Below are 11,369 nucleotides of genomic sequence, written 5' to 3' on the forward strand. Positions count from 1 at the left end.
ACCTTCGAGATTGACATTCTTTAGGACACCTCCCCTATTCTCCCAGAATCTCCACTGTACCATGTTTCACATGACAAGCATCCCCATCTACTTACAACCTAGTGGTCAAGCCAATGGGCTTTGGATTCAGATGTGCCTAAATTGCAATCCTGGCTTCTTTGCATGCTGGCTGTGACCTCGGGCAGGCTGCTTAACCTCTGAATTTCAGTTTCCTCATTCGTCAAGTTGTGGTGGGGGTCAAACCACCTAGGCCCAACGAGGTAGCTTTGAGGGTTATATGTGCATATAAATAACTTAGCACATTACCTAACACGGGGCAGGCATATGTCAACAGGATTTCTTCTCATGACTGTCATGGGGTTCCTTGCTTAAATTCTCTTCATACTATGTGGTACTAATGGACAGTGTCCTTATAGGACGGCTTAGCATCCTGCTTTTCAAACTAAATGCTGACCCCAGGCTTCCAGAGGGAGGGTGTTTCAGAAGCTGAAAGAGAGACCTTAGGACCTCTGCTTCAACTCCAGCCGTTTTTCAGTTTGTTTTTAGTTTTGCATAATGGGGTTTCAGACCTCCCATGACAAAAGGCCCCTGCTGCTAAAACCAAGTTTGAAAGTGCCTGGTTTTGAAGCTAGTTGGGCCTTCTGTGAATCCTGTTGGATGTGAAGAGGCCTCCTAGTGGAAAAGGGTGCGAATGAGAATGAGGGAAGGCAGAGGCTAGGAGCTGGTTAGTGGGGCAAGGCTGAGAGCTCAGCACTCACTGCTTTATTATCAGAATAGGTGACAAAGGCTGCAGGCAGAGGGGGAAAGTCCAGAGCTGTGGAGAAAGAGGCTCCCTGTCTCCAAGCTTTGTTTAGGGTTTTCTCCACGGCCTAGGGCCTAGCCACTTCCCTCACCGGCCTCAAAGCCCTGGGGTGGAGCCCTCTAGGCAGTCAAGGGCAGGCAGGAGATGGGCCAGAGAGGGGAGGATGTGTTCTTTAGGTACAGAATCCCTGACTACAGGGTCCAGTGCCTGTGGGTCAACCACCAGGAAGCTGTGCATGCCCACGGCCCGAGGCCCCTGGTAATCGCAGAGGTAATTATCCCCAACATGGGCTGTCACTACCGGTTCCATATGAGCAAGCCGCAAGGCCTCCTGGAAAATGCGGGGGTCTGGCTTGGGCCAGCCAACAGCCTCAGAGGTCAGCACAAAGTCGAAGTGTTCACGCAGGCCAAGGCCCCCCAGGATGCCCTCTAGCCGTTGGTCAAAGTTGGAGATCACTGCCAACCTTAGACCCCGTGAGCGGCACTCCCTCAGGGTGTCCTCAGCCCCATCCAACACCTGCCAGGTGCAGGGGCGGCTGAAGTCCTCATACAGCTGTTCAGCGATGGGGGCTACAGCCTGAGCATCCTGGACACCTGCCAGGTGGAAGGTCTGCAGGACCACGTCCAGCCACCACTGGCGGGAGGTGAGGCCATGGCTCAGGCCGTAGTTGGGGAAGCTGTGGCTCTGGACCCTGTATGCCTGTCTGAAGCCTTGTTCCAGGGCTGAGGGCTCCACCTCCAGCCCATGGGCCCGGGCCTTGGTGGCATACTCCTCCCCTAAGGGGTGGCGGAGCTTGAGCAGCGTGTCCTTCACATCCCATGTCAGCAGTCGTATCTGCAGCCGGTGTGCCATGGAGGAGGCCAAGTCCACCCCAGTTCTGCCTCAGGTCCTACAGTGGGTCCCAGGGGACGCTGAGCTGGATAAGACCACCTCTGCACAACCTAACAATCACCACTTTCCAGGCCTTGTGGGTCAGATTTGCTGGCTAACATGAAGCACTTGGGAAATGTCTTCACAGCACAAGATCCTAGAATGAAAAACAGCAGGTAAGGTGAAAGCTCAGGCCCTGACATCAGACAGACTGGGTTCAAATTCTGGTGCTGCCAATGGTGTGACCCTAGGAAAGTCACTCTGAATCCACAACACATTTCTGAGCACCTTTTTGAGCTAGCTGCTAGCATATGGGACAGATTTCCAGCCCTTATGGCATTTACAGGCACTGAAGAACAGGCATACAGATATTAGGCAAAGAACTACACAAATACTTAAATACAATGAAGTCAATAGATACCATAAGGATATAAATCCAGGGAATGCATCTAGTCTGTGTAGTTAGGGAATGTCATAAGCAAGTGAAGTTTCTTTTTATTTATTTTTAATTTCTTTTTTGAGACACGGTCTCTCTCTCTGTCTCCCAGGCTGGAGTGCACGGCTCATTGCAGCCTTGATCTCCCAGGCTCAGTCAGTCCTCCTGCTTCAGCCCCCCTCGTAGCTGGGAGCCACCATTCCCAGCTAACTTTTGAATTTTTTGTAGAGACAGGGCAGTGGGGTGGGGTGGGGTGGTGGGGATCTCACTATGTTGCCCAGGCTGCTCTCCAACCCCTGGACTCAAGTGATCCCCCACCCTTGGCCACCCAAAGTACTGGGATTACAGGCGTGAGCCACCATTCCCGGCCCTGCAAGTCAAGTTTCAATGGAGATCAGAAGAATGAATGTGCAAGAAGCAGAGGTAGGTGAGTGCTCCCATCAGTGGAAATAGCAAGTGCAAAGGCCCTGAGGCAGGGCAAGGAGTCTGGTGCTTTGGGTTGACAGAGGCCAGCTCAGGCAGGACCTTGTAGGTCAGGACACAATTATTATGATTGCTATTATCATTATTAGGGATGTCAAAGACAGAAAGGGACTTGCAGAGCATCTGAACAATATCCTGGCTGCTGGGCGGAGTAGACTGAGCCTGAAAGGGGCAGGTACTTACCTAAGGTCACAGTGGGTCAGTGGCACAGCCAGGACCAGAACCCAAACTTCAGACTCTCTGACCAGTTCTTCCACTGTACCATGAAATATATTTGGATTTTTAAAATCCAGCACAGGAGAAAAGACAGGACAGAGCAGGCTGTCTGTCTCTAGCCCTCTCTGAACCCCAACTTTTCGATCTTTACTGGAGGTAATAACACTGGCCTAGGAGGAGAGCCGATGAGAGAACTGACTCAAGGCACAAGAAACAAATGACTCAGCCTGCTATCCAGAGGCTGGTGCAGCTTCTTTCCCCAGACAGAACTGATCCCAGACAAGGCCTGTTTGATCCCAGACAAACCCTTGAAACCTGAGGGGCCAGAGTTCAAAGTACAGCCAAGTTGATACTTAGGGAGGGGCATCGCTGGTGAATCTGGGGAAGCCTTGGAGGAAGCTTGTCTAGGAAATGAATTAAGGAGACTCATCCAAAGACCCTCTCATTTTGCAGGTGTGTAGACAGAGACCCAGTGAGGGGCAGTAATTTACCCCCCAAATCACACAGGGAGTCACGGTGGCACAGCTAAGACTAGAGCAGAGGGTTCTGGCTCCTGACCCTTGGCTTTTTCTTTTTTTTTTTGAGACGGAGTTTCGCTCTTGTCACCCAGGCTGGAGTGCAATGGCGCGATCTTGGCTCACTGCAACCTCCACCTCCCAGGTTTAAGCGATTCTCCTGCCTCAGCCTCCCCAATAGCTGGTATTACAGGCATGTGCCACCACACCTGGCTAATTTTTTTTTTTTTTTTTTTTGACGGGGTTTCACCATGTTAGCCAGGATGATTTCGATCTCCTTTTTTTTTTTTTTCAATTCTTAGTAGAGACGGGGTTTCTCCATGTTAGTCAGGCTGGTCTCGAACTCCCGACCCCAGGTGATCCGCCCATCTCAGCCTCCCAAAGTGCTGGGATTACAGGCGTGAGTCACCACACCTGGCCGGCTCTTTTTTTCTTTTTTTTTCTTTTTTTTCTTTTGAGACAGAGTCTCACTCTGTCACCCAAGTTGGAGTGCAATGGCATGGTCTCTGCTCACCGCAACCTCCGACTCCCAGATTCAAGTGATTCTCCTTTCTCAGTCTCCCGAGTAGCTGGGACTACAGGCGCCCGCCACCACACCTGGCTAATTTTTGTATTTTTAGTAGAGACAGGGTTTCACTATGTTGGCCAGGCATGTGGGGAAAAGGAAGAGAGATCAGCCTGTTACTGTGTCTATATAGAAAGAAGTAGACATAAGAGACTCCATTTTGTTTTGTATTTGAAATGCTGTTAATCTGTGACCCTACCCCCAACCTTGTCCTTGCAAGAGACATGTGTTGCGGTGACTCAAGGTTTAATGGATTTTGGGCTGTGCAGGATGTGTCTTTGTTAAACAAATGCCTGAAGGTAGCTTGCTGGTTAAAAGTTATCACCATTCTCTTAATCTCAACTACCCAGAGACACCTACACGGCCAAAGGTCGCAGGGACCTCTGCCTAGGAAAGCTAGGTATTGTCCAAGGTTTATCCCCATGTGATAGGATGAAACAATGTTGCTAAAAGGTTTATCTCAAGGCACAGGATTTTCCTTTGAACTTATTCATATCACAGAGGTTTTTGTTCATATGTCTTACTGCCGATTTCCTCTTTTTCCTTGATCCTATTGTCCTGCCACTCCCCTGTCTTTAAGATGGTAAAGATAATTATCAATAAATACTAAGGGAACTCAGAGACCGGGGCCGGCGTGGGTCCTCTGTAAGCTGAGCGCCGGTCTCCTGGGCCCCGCTTTTCTTTCTCTATACTTTGTCTCTGTGTCTTATTTCTTTTCTCAAGTCTCTCGTTCCACCTTACGAGAAACACCCACAGGTGTGGAGGGGCAGGCCACCCCTTCAAGGCAGATCTCGAACTCCTGACCTCGTGATCCTCCCGCCTCGGCCTCCCAAAGTTCTGGAATTACAGGCGTGAGCCACCGCGCCCGGCCTGGCTTTTTCTAGTTCTAAAAGCGCGGGTTTGGGGCTCTGCGCTGCAGGCATGAACTGCTCGCCCTTCTTCCCCACCTCCAGGGCTCGGGAAAGGCGAAGTCCAGGAGCCCGAACCTCACGCAGAATCTCTACAGCTGCCGTTAGCAGCGTGAGCTGGCGCGGGGGTCCTAGGGACCTTTGCCGCGGCCGACCCCTTGGATCCCCTTCTCGCTGTAGCGCATCCACGGCTCGGCGCCGGTTCCCCGGCCCAGGACCTACCTGAGTTGCAAGGAAGCCGGTTGAGAACGCAGCCGCAAGTCCCGCGGGCTCGGGGGAAGGCGCGCAGGCGCCAGGAGGCGGGGCGGGGATCGTGCGGGCCGCCCCTCCCTCCCATCCCGACCCGCCTCTGTCTGTCCTTGCCCCTTTCCCCGCCCTTGTCCCCTCGCTTTCGCCCTCTTCCAGCCGCCTCTCTCGTCGTCCTCGCCGTCCCCTCTCCCTCCTTCGTCTCACTGTGCGCCTCTCTGCGCCTGTCACCCGCCTTCACTGCGCGCTTCCGTTACTGTGCACCCGCTCCGCCCCTTATTCCCTCCCCGCTCCCTCTCGGTTCCCCAGCCCGCACACCCTTCCGCGCTCTCCAGCCCCCGTTACCAGCACCTTCTCTGCCCTGTCTGCGCACCCCCTGCCCGCCATACCTTCCCTCCCCACCGCGCTCTTCCCGCTCCCCATCCCCCACCCCGCTCCTTGCCTCCTTTGGATCGCATACCCCCGAGAAGTACCTGGTTGACTGGGAGGAGGGGAGCTGGGACCCAGCCTTGCTTGCTTAGTGTTGTGTGAACCTGGGCAAGGCCCTGCCCCTCTCTGGTCTCAGGGTCCCCAGTTGGTATTGGAGGAAATTGCTTTCAGTTGGAAACTTGTTAAATCCAACTTGGTGAGGTTAAATCCAACTGCAGTAACCTGCTTTTTTATTCTTTCTTTTTCTATTCTTTTTTTTTTTTTTTTTTTTTGAGACGGAGTCTCGCTCTGTCGCCCAGGCTGGAGTGCAGTGGTGCGATCTCAACCCACTGCAACCTCGCCTCCCAGGTTCGTGCGATTCTCCTGCCTCAGTCTCCCGAGTAACTGGGATTACAGGCGCATGCCGCCACACCCAACTAATTTTTGTATTTTTTTTTGTAGAGACAGGGCTTCACCATGTTGGCCAGAGTGGTCTCAACTGATTTGCCCGCCTCAGCCTCCCAAAGTGCTGGGATTACAGGCCTGAGCCACTGCACCAGGCCTATTCTTTTTTTTTTTCTTTTTTTGAGACAGAGTTTCACTCTTGTTGCCCCAGGCTGGAGTGCAACGGGAGCGATCTCGGCTCACTGCAACCTCCGCCTCCTGGGTTCAAGCAATTCTCCTGCCTCAGCCTCCGGAGTAGCCGGGATTACAGGCCTGTGCCACCATGCCCGACTAATTTTTGTATTTTTAGTAGAGACAGGGTTTCGCCGTGTTTTCCAGGCTGGTCTTGAACTCCAGACCTTAGGTGATCCGCCCATCTCGGCATCCCAAAGTGCTGGGATTACAGGCGCGAGCCATTGCGCCCGGCCTCTTTTTGTTTTTAAGAACTCTGTGGTAAGAGCCTGGAATCCTAACCACTAGACCACCAGGGAGCTTTTTTATTCTTTTGAAGAATAAAAAAAGACTTTTATTTTTGTTTGCAAAAGTAATGCATGTTGGCCGGGTGCGGTGGCTCACGTCTGTAATCCCAGCACTTTGGGAGGCTGAGGCGGGTGGATCACCTGAGGTCAGGAGTTTGAGACCAGCTGACCAACATGGTGAAACCCCATCTCTACTAAAAATACAAAAATTAGCCAGGCATGGTGGCAGGCACCTGTAATCCCAGCTACTCGGGAAGCTGAGGCGGGAGAATCACTTAAATCTGGGAGGCGGAGGTTACAGTGAGCCAACATCATAGCACTGTACTCCAGCCTGGGTGACAGAGCAAGACTCTGTCTCAAAAAAAAATAATAATAATGCAAAATACAAATGTGTACAAAGTAAAAAGCCAGCCCCCCACCACCCAACCTCATTCACTGAACACCTAGCATCTGTGGGCTCTGTGTCCCCTGTCCTTCTCTGAGGATTCAGTGGGAAACAAGGTGGTTCCTGCCTGCATGGGACATGGAAGGGGCAGACAACCATCGAGTAGATACATAAAGTGATTTCAGAAAGTGAGAAGTGGAAGCAGTAACACAGAATCATTTTATGAACAGTGACAGGGTATCTCTTTGGACGAGGTGGTCAAGGGAGGAACAAAGATCTGAATGGTGAGAAGGAGGTTGTCAGGTTAAGATCAAGGAACAAGTACTCCAGGTGAGGAACTGGCAAGGAGAAGGGTGTGGAGCTTCAGCCTGCTTACTGAACAAGGGCAGCAGCCTTGGGGCAGGGAGAGAAGGGCTTCGCCACCCCCATCTTTCTTACTCCCCAGGGATTGCTGAGGTGACAGTTTTGGTTATGCTACAACACAGATTTCTAGGAGCACACAAACATGCATCTAATTTTCTTTCTTTCCTCTTTCTCTTCCTCCCTCCCTCTCTCCTTTCTTTCTCCCTCCCTCCCTCCCTCCCTCCCTTCCTTCCTCCCTCCATCCCTCCCTTTCTCTCTTTCTCTCTTGCTTTTCTTGCTTTCCTCTCCCTCCCTCTCTGTCTCTTTCTCACTTTCTTCCATTTTTGAGACGGAGTTTCACTCTTGTTGCCCAGGCTGAAGTGCAATGGCGCCATCTCGGCTCGCTGCAACCTCCACCTGCCGGGTTCCAGTGATTCTCCTGCCTTAGCCTCCCGAGTGGCTGGGATTACAGGTGCCTGCCACCATGCCCAGATAATTTATGTATTTTAGTAGAGATGGGATTTAATCATGTTGGCCAGGCTGATCTTGAACTCCTGACCTCAGGTGATCCACCTGCCTCGACCTCCCAAAGTGCTGGGATTACAGACACGAGCCACCGCGCCCAGCCCATTTCTTTTTTTTCTTTTTTCTTTTTTTTTTTTTTTTGAGACAGAGTCTCACTCTGTCACCCAGGCTGGAGTGCAGTGGTACAATCTAGGGTCACTGCAACCTCTGCCTTTCAGGTTCAAGCGATTCTCCTGCCTCAGCCTCCTGAGTAGCTGGGATTACAGGTGTGCGCCACTGTGCCTAGGTAATGTTTTGTATTTTTAGTAGAGACGAGGTTGCACCATGTAGCCAGGCTGGTCTAGAACTCCTGACCTCAAGTGATCCACCCGCCTTGGCCTCCCAAAGTGCCAGGATTATAGGCATGAGCTACTGCGCCTGGCCTAATTGTCTTCCTTTCAACTCTTAAAAACAAAAAAACAAAACTTTCTCCTGTGTTCCAAGTTGGTCTGTTCACTGGGTTCAGGCCTGGGAAGAAACACGAAATGCAGAGTCACAGACTTTGGCCCTGCAAGAGAGAGCCCGACTCACTTGGGGACTCACTTGCAAAACTGGTTTTGTGTTACAAGCATGAAGCACAAGTAGGGGTGGGAAGGGCGACTGGGAGACCAGAGGTTCAGCTGCATTTCACAGAATCCAAGAATGTCTGATACTGTCCACTTTTCAAGGTCACTGGAAACCTAACCCCTTAGGTTCTGGTCCCAGCTCTGCCATCTGTCTGTGAGCTCTCCATTCAATTATTTTTCTCTCTGGGCTCAGTCTCCCAATATTCAAAATGTGAATTTTCACAAAGTGAACATACTCATGCAACCAGCACCCAGACCAAGAAAAAACAATTTCCAAAAACCCCCCACAGCCTGTCCACTCCCAGTCACTTACCACCCAAAAGGTAACTATCTTGACTTCAAATTGCATCGTTTTACTTGTTTTTGAACTGTATATAAACAGAATAATATAGCATGCACTCTTTTATGCCTTGCTGCTTTTGCTCAAAATTGTATTTGATACATTTATGTTGCTACGTGTAGTTGTGGTTAACTCATTCTCACACCTTTAATATTCCATTATATAAACAGACCACATTTTACTGTTGATGAACATTTGGGTTATCTCCAATTTTGTTTATTACATTTCTTTTTTCTTTTTTTTGGAGATGAATTCTCACTCTGTCACCCAGGTTGGAGTGCAGCGGCACCATCTCGGCTCACTGCAACCTCCCACCTCCTGGTTTCAAGCAATTCTCCTGCCTCAGTCTCTCAAGTAGCTGGGATTACAGGTGCCTGCCACCATGCCCGGATAATCTGTGTATTTTAGTAGAGATGGTATTTCATCATGTTGGCCAGGCTGGTCTTGAACTCCGGAGCTCAAGTGATCCGCCCACCTCAGCCTCCCAAAGTGCTGGGATTACAGGCGTGAGCCATCATGCCCAGCCTTATTACATATATTATAAAATGCTGCTATGAACACTGTTGAACATGTCTCTTGATGAACATAGGTGCTGTTGGGTAAATACCTAGGTGTGGAATCATAGGGTCATAAGATATGCAAATGTTCAGCTTTAGTAGAGCCAGACATTTTTTTTGTTTGTTTGTTTGGAGACAGGATCTTCCTTTGTAGCCCAGGCCGGAGTGCAGGCCAAACATGGCTCACTGCAGCCTCCACCTCCTGGACTCAGGCAGTCCTCCTGCCTCAGCCTCCCAAGTAGCTGGGACCACAGATGTGTGTCACCATGCCCCGCTGATGTTATTTTTATTTTTATTTATTTTTTTGAGGCGGAGTCTCGCTCTGTCGCCCAGGCTGGAGTGCAGTGGCCGGATCTCAGCTCACTGCAAGCTCCGCCTCCCGGGTTCACGCCATTCTCCTGCCTCAGCCTCCCGAGTAGCTGGGACTACAGGTGCCTGCCACCATGCCCGGCTAATTTTTTGTATTTTTAGTAGAGACGGGGTTTCACCGTGTTAGCCAGGATGGTCTCAATCTCCTGACCTCGTGATCCGCCCATCTCGGCCTCCCAAAGTGCTGGGATTACAGGCTTGAGCCACCGCTCCTGGCCTTATTTTTGTTTTTTAGTAGAGACGTGGTCTCACTATGTTGCCCAGGCTGGAGTGCAGTGGCATGATCTCAGCTAACTGCAACCTCCGCCTCCTGGGTTCAAGCAATTCTCCTGTCTCAACTTTCGGAGTAGCTGGGATTACAAGTGCGCACCACCCACCTGGCTATTTTTTGTGTGTGTGCGCTTTTAGTAGAGATGGGGTTTCACCATGTTGGCTGGGCTGGTCTCGAACTCCTGACCTCGTGATCCACCCACCTCGGCCTCCCAAAGTGCTGGGATTACAGGCATGAGCCACCGCGCCCAGCCAGTGTTAGGCATTTTTGTGGATATATTGTGGTATCTCATTGTGGTTTTAACTTGAATTTCTCCACTAATGAAGATAACACCTTTTCATATAGTTTTCAATTTTTATTTACATAGCCACACATGAATATATCCTTGTTACATATAATACATGAATAGAAATAATACATATAAAGCTCAAGTTCCTCTAAAACGAATCCCTTCACTAGTTTTATTTTTAATTGAAAAAAAAATGTTTTTGTAGCAATGGGGTCTTGCTTTGTTGCCCAGGCTGGTCTTGAACTCCTGGCCTCAAGCAATCCTGCCACTTCAGCTTCCTGAAGTGCTGGGATTACAGGTGTCAGCCACCATGCCCAGCCCCTTCCCGAATTTTGAGCACTGGGCTTGGAGTTAAGAGACCTGAATTCTAGCCTTGGTCTGCCACTGATGAGCTTGCTGTCTGATTTTGGACAGTCACCTCTCTGGGTCTGTCTCCCCATCTATAAAATCAGAGTGTTTAACCAGATAGTCTCTAAGGATCTTTTTTCTTTAATATTCTGACCACTGTTTCTGTGATCCCAAGAACCTCCATTAGGTAGAAATGGCCATTTGCCCCACTATCCATTCTCTCCATTTTCCTTAGTAACTGAACTCTGGAGTTTTAGTTGAGCATATGCCTGGCCCACTAGACTATTTCCAGCCTCCCTTACAACCGGGCATGACCATGTGACTAATTTGAGACAAGGGTGTGTAGACAGAAATGATGTGTGCAACTTCTGGGTCATGACTTTATAAAGAAGGGCCACGCCCTCCACTTGTTCTTCTCTTCCCGCTGGCTGAAAAGAGGACCTGATGATGGGAACTGGCCCAGCCATTTTTTTGTTTTGTTTTTGCAATAGGGTCTCACTCTGTTTCCCATACTAGAGTGCAGGGGCTCAATCACGACTCACTGCATCTTTGACCCCCTGAGTAACTGGGACTATAGGCATGTGCTACCACACCCAGATAGTTTTGTTATTTTTTGTAGAGACGTGGTTTCCTTATGTTGCCCAAGCTAGTCTCAAACTTCTGGACTCGAGTGATCCACCCATGTCAGCCTCCCAGTGTTGGGATTACAGGTGCGAGCCACTGTGCCCAGCACAAGCTTTATTCATGAGATGGAGGGCAAGACGTGTTGACGATGACAGAACAAGGCAAGAGCTGAGACCCCCTCACAACATATCACTGACATATCAGCCCTGGATTGCTTAGAAGTAAATTTTCATCTCAAGTTATCAGTATTTTGGCTTTTGTTACATCCACTGAACCTGAATCCTGATTAATACAGAGTGATGGAGAATGACTTTTTTTTTTTTTTTTTGAGACAGAGTCTGA

At 50.1% G+C, this 11,369-nt stretch overlaps 1 protein-coding gene across 3 annotated transcripts; it reads right to left on the minus strand.

The window, feature by feature from the left end:
* Positions 1 to 720: 720 nt before the first annotated feature.
* HDHD3 (haloacid dehalogenase like hydrolase domain containing 3) lies at positions 721 to 5,145 on the minus strand. Of its 3 annotated transcripts, XM_017949624.3 has the most exons (3): positions 5,018 to 5,129; positions 2,775 to 2,847; positions 721 to 1,829 (listed from the first exon to the last, which is right to left on the minus strand). In XM_017949624.3, the coding sequence occupies exon 3, from the start codon at positions 1,652 to 1,654 to the stop codon at positions 899 to 901; it is 756 nt and encodes a 251-aa protein (XP_017805113.1). In that variant the 5' UTR covers positions 1,655 to 1,829; positions 2,775 to 2,847; positions 5,018 to 5,129; the 3' UTR covers positions 721 to 898. The 3 variants fall into 3 exon arrangements, with proteins under 3 accessions (XP_017805113.1, XP_009186503.1, XP_031510272.1); XM_009188239.3 differs by lacking the exon at positions 2,775 to 2,847 and having other exon boundaries at positions 5,018 to 5,145; XM_031654412.1 differs by lacking the exon at positions 5,018 to 5,129 and having other exon boundaries at positions 2,775 to 3,433.
* Positions 5,146 to 11,369: the final 6,224 nt, after the last annotated feature.

The sequence above is a fragment of the Papio anubis genome, chromosome 13, assembly GCF_008728515.1.
Source record: "Papio anubis isolate 15944 chromosome 13, Panubis1.0, whole genome shotgun sequence".
In the NCBI taxonomy this organism is placed as follows: Eukaryota; Metazoa; Chordata; class Mammalia; order Primates; family Cercopithecidae; genus Papio; species Papio anubis.

Bases quoted from the DNA above. Each gene is read 5' to 3' on its own strand.
- HDHD3 (XM_009188239.3), bottom strand. From the start codon at position 1,654: ATGGCACACCGGCTGCAGATACGACTGCTGACATGGGATGTGAAGGAC.